Raw genomic sequence first — 9,518 nt, forward strand, 5'->3', positions numbered from 1 at the left:
CGCGTCTGACTTGGAGCAATATTGTTTGGATGGCTTCTGTCAGGCTTCTGTTGCTGTTTGGATTGTGCTCTTCTATCATTGCGACATACCTTGGCCTGGCCAGCCTTCTTGGAATGTGTGGGTGCGTTGCGATCTCACAGGCAAGTAAATTTGTGTGCTGCATTAGCCGAGTGTAGCAGTTCCTGCAGAGTCTGTTATAAACTTCTTCCACAGTTGCTACTTGGAGATCCGCATGCAGTGCGTTGTTGATCACATGCCAGGGAGCATTTGTCATTGCTCTGAGAGCTTTGTTTTGGATCGTCTGGAGCTTGGCCTTGCATCCTTGAAGTCAGTGGCTTCCAGACTGGTATGGCATACTGCCATATTGGGGCAATCAGCTGCTTATAGAGGGGGACCTTTGGAGGTAGTGGGAGTTTGCTGTTTCTGCCGATGATCCAGTCGAGCTTTTTGATCCGGGCCCTTGTTTTAGTGACAACAGCCGCTACGTGCTTATTGAAATTGAGCTTCGTATCCATATGTATTCCCAGGTATGGCATGACAGATTTTTTGGCCAGGAGTTGCCCGGCTAACCTTGGAGCTGGAGTGTGTTGCTGCACAGGTGAGAGAGTGTGTAGAACATGAGCAGTTTTTGCAAGACTGGTGGTTATTCCCCATTTCTTAGACCATGATAATGCATCAGCCAGGAGCCGCTCCACATTTTCGTTGGCTTGTTTTGGACTTAGGGCAGATACGAGGTACTCTGCGTCATCAGCGTACGTTGCTAGCATTTGGGTTGAGTTTGCGGGTCTTGGTGGCTGCGGCATGTCGGCAGTGTAAAGATTGTAGAGCACTGGGCCAAGTACGCTTCCCTGCGGCACTCCAGCGGTTATGTGCATTAGGCTTGAGGTGATGTTGTTACAGCAGACGACTTCGAAGCTTCTGTCTGAGAGATAGCTGGTGAGTAGAATGTATAAATTGTCAGGTATTATCGTTTTAACTTTGCAGAGAAGACCCTGATGCCAGACTCTTTCAAAAGCTTCCTGGATATCCATGTACACAGCACTGCAATGCCGCTGCGCTTCGTAGGATCTGAGGATAAATTGCGTGACTCGTCCGATTTGCTGTTCCGCTGAGTGCTGACTTCTAAAGTCAAATTGATGGTTTGGAATAGCCATGGCAAAGCTTTCTTCTTCAAAGAGTCGCTTGAGGATGAGGCGTTCAAGGATTTTGGAGAAGCCTGTAAGCAGGCTGATGGGTCTGTAGGCCTATCACTCGGCTTTCCTGGCTTCCTTAACATAGAGATTTTTGCGCATTTCCAGGACTTTGGGAAGTGGCCGAACTGCAGAGCCGAGTTGCATATCAACAGCAGATACTCGATGGCAGAGATTTAATGACGCGATTGTCGATACTGTCGATACTGTCGAAATCGGGTGCCTTTTTCGTCTTGAGCTTCTTAATTTCCGATTTGAGTTTCTGGATGGTCACAGGTCTGATTATTTGAGCAGCTTCATCTGGACCGTTTTCTTGTAATACTGCGTTAATTTCTTCTCTGTCTTCTAGGGCTGCCGTGATCTTTGGCGTGAAACGTGCTTCCAGGTGCTGCGCAAAGGCCTCAGCTTTTTCCTCCGTAATTTTGCACCAAGGATCAGCAGGAGCTTGCTGCCCTTCCGCCACGTGCCTTCTGACTGGCAGATGTGGAATGGGCTGTCTCTTGATTGTGTTGGTGAGCCGCCATAGTTTCTGCATGCTGTACCTATCAGTTGGGTCGATGTCGTGTAGCAGTCTGTTCATTTGTTTGTCTTTTTATACCCGATACTCAAAATGAGTATTGGGGTATATTAGATTTGTGGTAAAAGTGGATGTGTGTAACGTCCAGAAGGAATCGTTTCCGACCCCATAAAGTATATATATTCTTGATCAGCATCAATAGCCGAGTCGATTGAGCCATGTGTGTCTGTCCGTCGTCCGTCGTCCGTCTGTCCGTCCCCTTCAGCGCCTAATGCTCAAAGACTATAAGAGCTAGAGCAACGATGTTTTGGATCCAGACTTCTGTGATATGTCACTGCTACAAAAATATTTCAAAACTTTGCCCCGCCCACTTCCGCTCCCACAAAGGGCGAAAATCTGTGGCATCCACAATTTTAAAGATACGAGAAAACCAAAAACGCAGAATCGTAGAGAATGACGATATCTTTTAGACTGCGGAATCTGAATTGGATCGTATTATTATTATAGCCAGCATCAAGAAAACAATTTCATTTTTTCTCGCCCTGTCTCTCTTTAACACACACGTAGCATAGGCGGCTTTGCTTAGAGTAAAACATTAGCGCCTAGATCTCAGAGACTATTAAAGCTAGAGCAACCAAATTTGGTATCCACACTCCTAATATATCGGACCGAGACGAGTTTGTTTCAAAATTTCGCCACACCCCCTTCCGCCCCCGCAAAGTATGCAAATCTGGGGATATTCACAAATCTCAGAGACTATTAAAGCTAGAGTAACCAAATTTAGTATCCGCACTCCTGTTAGATCTCACTATAAAACGCATATCTCAAAATTTCGCCCCACCCCCTTCCGCCCCCACAAAGGACGAAAATCTGTTGCATCCACAATATTGCAGATTTGAGAAAACTAAAAACGCAGAATCATAGATAATGACCATATCTATCAGATCAGATCATTTTTATAGCCAAAAGGAACAAATCAATTTGCAGTGGCTACGCAGCGCCCGACGTCACGCTCAGACTGATTTTCTGTCTCTCTCGCACGCACTCTTTGTCGTGTCGTTTAATATTAGCGGCGCTGCCGGAGGAGAGCCATACTGACTTAGTATCGGGTATAACTGTAGAGTTGCGGTGTCCGCAGCAACTCACAACGTTCCCCCTCGTTGTAGCTTGATCCGTTTACGTATTCTGTTAGTCAGCTGATTGATAGTGCGTGCAATGAGGGGGTTGGAGCACCTATCTTTTTGGTTGATTTTGCAGAGAATTCTTTTGATCTTGATCGCTTTCAGCGTTTGCGAGTCAAGATGAAAGTTTTGCGATCCGTACACTGTGTGCTGGTTACTTGAGGTTTGCGAAGCCAATTCAGCTGCAATGTAAATGTTCTTTTCAAGGAAAGCCACTGCATCATCTATGTCGTCGCCGTTATGAAGTTCAGTCTCCAGATGGATTCGCTGTTCTAGGTGAGCTTGAAATCTTCTGATATTTGCATTTTTTGGTAATAGTATCTTCTTTTTTCCATATTCAGGTCTCAGGAGGAGTTTAATGATTTGCATGTTGTGATCTGAACCTAAGTCATATGATGTTTCAATGTGAATTAAATTGTGTATAATACCCTTATAAACCGCAAAGTCTATAGCAGACGGCATATGTCGTCGATTTGAAGGGAAATGGGTGGGGGATCCAGTGGCCAGTATGCTTTGGTCGTTTTCCTGGATGCATTTCAGAAGTGCAGCCCCTCTTCTACACGATCTTGCAATGCCCCGCCACTGGCTTTTGGCGTTCCAATCCCCAGCTACGATAAATCTGCTACCCAGAGAGTCAAATACCTGTTTAAATTGTGTATCAATCCATTCGTGTGCAGGTGGACAATAGATCGCACCAATGTTTATTGTTTGATGGTTTTTTATTTTTGCAGCTATGGTGCACATCTGGATGGAGTCCTCTCTTGTTGGTGCGAGGGAAATGTGCGGGATGTTGTTTCTGTTGTGTTCGTCTTGCGAACTAAATTGGTAGTCTCTCTTCATGTCGAACCAATTTCCATCGCCACCTGCATTAGCAGGGGGGAGGGAGGCTGACATGAAGAGAGAACCGTTTTATTTGTTTATACTCTTATAATTCGCATATTTTACAAATTGTTTCGCGCCAACTGCTTATCTACATTACATGTAGTTGCAGAAGTGGCTGTAAATTGGCAGGGTAACATTTCTTACGGTATTGGCTTATTTAGGTATTTATTTTTTTTTAGTAGCTATCGATAATTTGGCCTAAATGCCAGGGTAACACTAAACTAATGGCTACTTTGTTTACATTGTTTTTGTTTTTAATTATTTCAGGTGGAGTATGCAGCCGTGAAGAACATCATTACGCCTATTGGTCTCGTCGTCGGCTGCGAAGTGGAATCCTTGCGAGTGTCGGCGCTAAACTGTGACTGCAGGACAGCATCAACAGGGCTGAAGCTGGCCGAGGTCCAGTGCATCGTCATTCTGGATGTGGATTACCAATTTCTGTGAAGGTGAAGTGGCTTCGTATCTGTGGAAGAATAAAAAGGTTTTTAGTTTCTTTTCAGCCGCCGCCATCATCTGGATTCTGGAGCTGCCGCCGTCCATCATCAGGTTCTCTGCTGGGGACGTCATTTGCCTGCGTAGCAGCTGCATTAGCGCTACTGCGGCTGATTTCCAATTGTGTGTTGCGAATGGATTGCGCAGCCAGTTCTCGCGTCTGACTTGGAGCAATATTGTTTGGATGGCTTCTGTCAGGCTTCTGTTGCTGTTTGGATTGTGCTCTTCTATCATTGCGACATACCTTGGCCTGGCCAGCCTTCTTGGAATGTGTGGGTGCGTTGCGATCTCACAGGCAAGTAAATTTGTGTGCTGCATTAGCCGAGTGTAGCAGTTCCTGCAGAGTCTGTTATAAACTTCTTCCACAGTTGCTACTTGGAGATCCGCATGCAGTGCGTTGTTGCTCACATACCGGGGAGCATTTGTCATTGCTCTGAGAGCTTTGTTTTGGATCGTCTGGAGCTTGGCCATTTGCATGCTTGAAGTCAGTGGTCCCCAGACTGGCATGGCATACTGCCATATTGGGGCAATCAGCTGCTTATAGAGGAGGACCTTTGGAGGTAGTGGGAGTTTACTGTTTCTGCCGATGATCCAGTCGAGCTTTTTGATCCGGGCCCTTGTTTTAGTGACAATAGCCAATAGACAATAGACAATCCATATGTATTCCCAGGTATGGCATGACGGATTTTTTGGCCAGAAGTTGCCCGGCTAACCTTGGAGCTGGAGTGTGTTGCTGCACAGGTGAGAGAGTGTGTAGAACATGAGCAGTTTTTGCAAGACTGGTGGTTATTCCCCATTTCTTAGACCATGATAATGCATCAGCCAGGAGCCGCTCCACATTTTCGTTGGCTTGTTTTGGACTTAGGGCAGATACGAGGTACTCTGCGTCATCAGCGTACGTTGCTAGCATTTGGGTTGAGTTTGCGGGTCTTGGTGGCTGCGGCATGTCGGCAGTGTAAAGATTGTAGAGCACTGGGCCAAGTACGCTTCCCTGCGGCACTCCAGCGGTTATGTGCATTAGGCTTGAGGTGATGTTGTTACAGCAGACGACTTCGAAGCTTCTGTCTGAGAGATAGCTGGTGAGTAGAATGTATAAATTGTCAGGTATTATCGTTTTAACTTTGCAGAGAAGACCCTGATGCCAGACTCTTTCAAAAGCTTCCTGGATATCCATGTACACAGCACTGCAATGCCGCTGCGCTTCGTAGGATCTGAGGATAAATTGCGTGACTCGTCCGATTTGCTGTTCCGCTGAGTGCTGACTTCTAAAGTCAAATTGATGGTTTGGAATAGCCATGGCAAAGCTTTCTTCTTCAAAGAGTCGCTTGAGGATGAGGCGTTCAAGGATTTTGGAGAAGCCTGTAAGCAGGCTGATGGGTCTGTAGGCCTATCACTCGGCTTTCCTGGCTTCCTTAACATAGAGATTTTTGCGCATTTCCAGGACTTTGGGAAGTGGCCGAACTGCAGAGCCGAGTTGCATATCAACAGCAGATACTCGATGGCAGAGATTTAATGACGCGATTGTCGATACTGTCGAAATCGGGTGCCTTTTTCGTCTTGAGCTTCTTAATTTCCGATTTGAGTTTCTGGATGGTCACAGGTCTGATTATTTGAGCAGCTTCATCTGGACCGTTTTCTTGTAATACTGCGTTAATTTCTTCTCTGTCTTCTAGGGCTGCCGTGATCTTTGGCGTGAAACGTGCTTCCAGGTGCTGCGCAAAGGCCTCAGCTTTTTCCTCCGTAATTTTGCACCAAGGATCAGCAGGAGCTTGCTGCCCTTCCGCCACGTGCCTTCTGACTGGCAGATGTGGAATGGGCTGTCTCTTGATTGTGTTGGTGAGCCGCCATAGTTTCTGCATGCTGTACCTATCAGTTGGGTCGATGTCGTGTAGCAGTCTGTTCATTTGTTTGTCTTTTTATACCCGATACTCAAAATGAGTATTGGGGTATATTAGATTTGTGGTAAAAGTGGATGTGTGTAACGTCCAGAAGGAATCGTTTCCGACCCCATAAAGTATATATATTCTTGATCAGCATCAATAGCCGAGTCGATTGAGCCATGTGTGTCTGTCCGTCTGTCCGTCCGTCCGTCTGTCCGTCCCCTTCAGCGCCTAATGCTCAAAGACTATAAGAGCTAGAGCAACGATGTTTTGGATCCAGACTTCTGTGATATGTCACTGCTACAAAAATATTTCAAAACTTTGCCCCGCCCACTTCCGCTCCCACAAAGGGACGAAAATCTGTGGCATCCACAATTTTAAAGATACGAGAAAACCAAAAACGCAGAATCGTAGAGAATGACGATATCTTTTAGACTGCGGAATCTGAATTGGATCGTATTATTATTATAGCCAGCATCAAGAAAACAATTTCATTTTTTCTCGCCCTGTCTCTCTTTAACACACACGTAGCATAGGCGGCTTTGCTTATAGTAAAACATTAGCGCCTAGATCTCAGAGACTATTAAAGCTAGAGCAACCAAATTTGGTATCCACACTCCTAATATATCGGACCGAGACGAGTTTGTTTCAAAATTTCGCCACACCCCCTTCCGCCCCCGCAAAGTATGCAAATCTGGGGATATTCACAAATCTCAGAGACTATTAAAGCTAGAGTAACCAAATTTAGTATCCGCACTCCTGTTAGATCTCACTATAAAACGCATATCTCAAAATTTCGCCCCACCCCCTTCCGCCCCCACAAAGGACGAAAATCTGTTGCATCCACAATATTGCAGATTTGAGAAAACTAAAAACGCAGAATCATAGATAATGACCATATCTATCAGATTGCTGAATCTGGATCAGATCAGATCATTTTTATAGCCAAAAGGAACAAATCAATTTGCAGTGGCTACGCAGCGCCCGACGTCACGCTCAGACTGATTTTCTGTCTCTCTCGCACGCACTCTTTGTCGTGTCGTTTAATATTAGCGGCGCTGCCGGAGGAGAGCCATACTGACTTAGTATCGGGTATAACTGTAGAGTTGCGGTGTCCGCAGCAACTCACAACGTTCCCCCTCGTTGTAGCTTGATCCGTTTACGTATTCTGTTAGTCAGCTGATTGATAGTGCGTGCAATGAGGGGGTTGGAGCACCTATCTTTTTGGTTGATTTTGCAGAGAATTCTTTTGATCTTGATCGCTTTCAGCGTTTGCGAGTCAAGATGAAAGTTTTGCGATCCGTACACTGTGTGCGGGTTACTTGAGGTTTGCGAAGCCAATTCAGCTGCAATGTAAATGTTCTTTTCAAGGAAAGCCACTGCATCATCTATGTCGTCGCCGTTGTGATGTTCAGTCTCCAGATGGATTCGCTGTTCTAGGTGAGCTTGAAATCTTCTGATATTTGCATTTTTTGGTAATAGTATCTTCTTTTTTCCATATTCAGGTCTCAGGAGGAGTTTAATGATTTGCATGTTGTGATCTGAACCTAAGTCATATGATGTTTCAATGTGAATTAAATTGTGTCTAATACCCTTATAAACCGCAAAGTCTATAGCAGACGGCATATGTCGTCGATTTGAAGGGAAATGGGTGGGGGATCCAGTGGCCAGTATGCTTTGGTCGTTTTCCTGGATGCATTTCAGAAGTGCAGCCCCTCTTCTACACGATCTTGCAATGCCCCGCCACTGGCTTTTGGCGTTCCAATCCCCAGCTACGATAAATCTGCTACCCAGAGAGTCAAATACCTGTTTAAATTGTGTATCAATCCATTCGTGTGCAGGTGGACAATAGATCGCACCAATGTTTATTGTTTGATGGTTTTTTATTTTTGCAGCTATGGTGCACATCTGGATGGAGTCCTCTCTTGTTGGTGCGAGGGAAATGTGCGGGATGTTGTTTCTGTTGTGTTCGTCTTGCGAACTAAATTGGTAGTCTCTCTTCATGTCGAACCAATTTCCATCGCCACCTGCATTAGCAGGGGGCAGGGAGGCTGACATGAAGAGAGAACCGTTTTATTTGTTTATACTCTTATAATTCGCATATTTTACAAATTGTTTCGCGCCAACTGCTTATCTACATTACATGTAGTTGCAAAAGTGGCTGTAAATTGGCAGGGTAGCATTTGTTACGGTATTGGCTTATTTAGTATTTTTTTTTTTTTAGTAGCTATCGATAATTTGCCTAAATGCCAGGGTAACACTAAACTTATTGCTACTTTGTTTACATTGTTTTTGTTTTTAATTATTTCAGGTGGAGTATGCAGCCGTGAAGAACATCATTACGCCTATTGGTCTCGTCGACGGCAGCGAAGTGGAATCCTTGCGAGTGTCGGCGCTAAACTGTGACTGCAGGACAGCATCAACAGGGCTGAAGCTGGCCGAGGTCCAGTGCATCGTCATTCTGGATGTGGATTACCAATTTCTGTGAAGGTGAAGTGGCTTCGTATCTGTGGAAGAATAAAAAGGTTTTTAGTTTCTTTTCAGCCGCCGCCATCATCTGGATTCTGGAGCTGCCGCCGTCCATCATCAGGTTCTCTGCTGGGGACGTCATTTGCCTGCGTAGCAGCTGCATTAGCGCTACTGCGGCTGATTTCCAATTGTGTGTTGCGAATGGATTGCGCAGCCAGTTCTCGCGTCTGACTTGGAGCAATATTGTTTGGATGGCTTCTGTCAGGCTTCTGTTGCTGTTTGGATTGTGCTCTTCTATCATTGCGACATACCTTGGCCTGGCCAGCCTTCTTGGAATGTGTGGGTGCGTTGCGATCTCACAGGCAAGTAAATTTGTGTGCTGCATTAGCCGAGTGTAGCAGTTCCTGCAGAGTCTGTTATAAACTTCTTCCACAGTTGCTACTTGGAGATCCGCATGCAGTGCGTTGTTGCTCACATACCGGGGAGCATTTGTCATTGCTCTGAGAGCTTTGTTTTGGATCGTCTGGAGCTTGGCCATTTGCATGCTTGAAGTCAGTGGTCCCCAGACTGGCATGGCATACTGCCATATTGGGGCAATCAGCTGCTTATAGAGGAGGACCTTTGGAGGTAGTGGGAGTTTACTGTTTCTGCCGATGATCCAGTCGAGCTTTTTGATCCGGGCCCTTGTTTTAGTGACAATAGCCGCTACATGCTTATTGAAAATGAGCTTCGTATCCATATGTATTCCCAGGTATGGCATGACGGATTTTTTGGCCAGAAGTTGCCCGGCTAACCTTGGAGCTGGAGTGTGTTGCTGCACAGGTGAGAGAGTGTGTAGAACATGAGCAGTTTTTGCAAGACTGGTGGTTATTCCCCATTTCTTAGACCATGATAATGCATCAGTCAG

At 45.6% G+C, this 9,518-nt stretch overlaps 1 protein-coding gene and 1 long non-coding RNA gene across 3 annotated transcripts; both read left to right on the top strand.

The window, feature by feature from the left end:
• The first annotated feature begins 4,630 nt into the window (after positions 1–4,630).
• Positions 4,631–5,092, top strand: LOC113567187. The gene is made up of 3 exons (XR_003409368.1): positions 4,631–4,822; positions 4,933–5,003; positions 5,067–5,092. It is a non-coding gene; the product is annotated as an uncharacterized LOC113567187 (long non-coding RNA).
• Positions 5,093–5,943: 851 nt separating this feature from the next.
• On the top strand, positions 5,944–8,702 carry LOC113567188. Of its 2 annotated transcripts, XM_026994358.1 has the most exons (3): positions 5,944–6,098; positions 8,454–8,632; positions 8,687–8,702. In XM_026994358.1, the coding sequence occupies exons 1-2, from the start codon at positions 6,075–6,077 to the stop codon at positions 8,628–8,630; spliced, it is 201 nt and encodes a 66-aa protein (XP_026850159.1). In that variant the 5' UTR covers positions 5,944–6,074; the 3' UTR covers positions 8,631–8,632; positions 8,687–8,702. The 2 variants fall into 2 exon arrangements, with proteins under 2 accessions (XP_026850159.1, XP_026850158.1); XM_026994357.1 differs by lacking the exon at positions 8,687–8,702 and having other exon boundaries at positions 8,454–8,659.
• The last annotated feature ends 816 nt before the right edge of the window (positions 8,703–9,518 follow it).

This window comes from Drosophila persimilis, unplaced genomic scaffold (genome assembly GCF_003286085.1).
Source record: "Drosophila persimilis strain 14011-0111.01,24,50 unplaced genomic scaffold, DperRS2 tig00002228-arrow-arrow-pilon, whole genome shotgun sequence".
Taxonomy (NCBI): domain Eukaryota; kingdom Metazoa; phylum Arthropoda; class Insecta; order Diptera; family Drosophilidae; genus Drosophila; species Drosophila persimilis.

Excerpts from the sequence above, each read along its gene's own strand:
- LOC113567188 (XM_026994358.1), top strand. The coding sequence starts at position 6,075 with ATGGGCTGTCTCTTGATTGTGTTG. Across the intron at positions 6,099-8,453 it reads GCTGTCTCTTGATTGTGTTG|GTGGAGTATGCAGCCGTGAA; the intron begins GTGAGCCGCCAT and ends TAATTATTTCAG.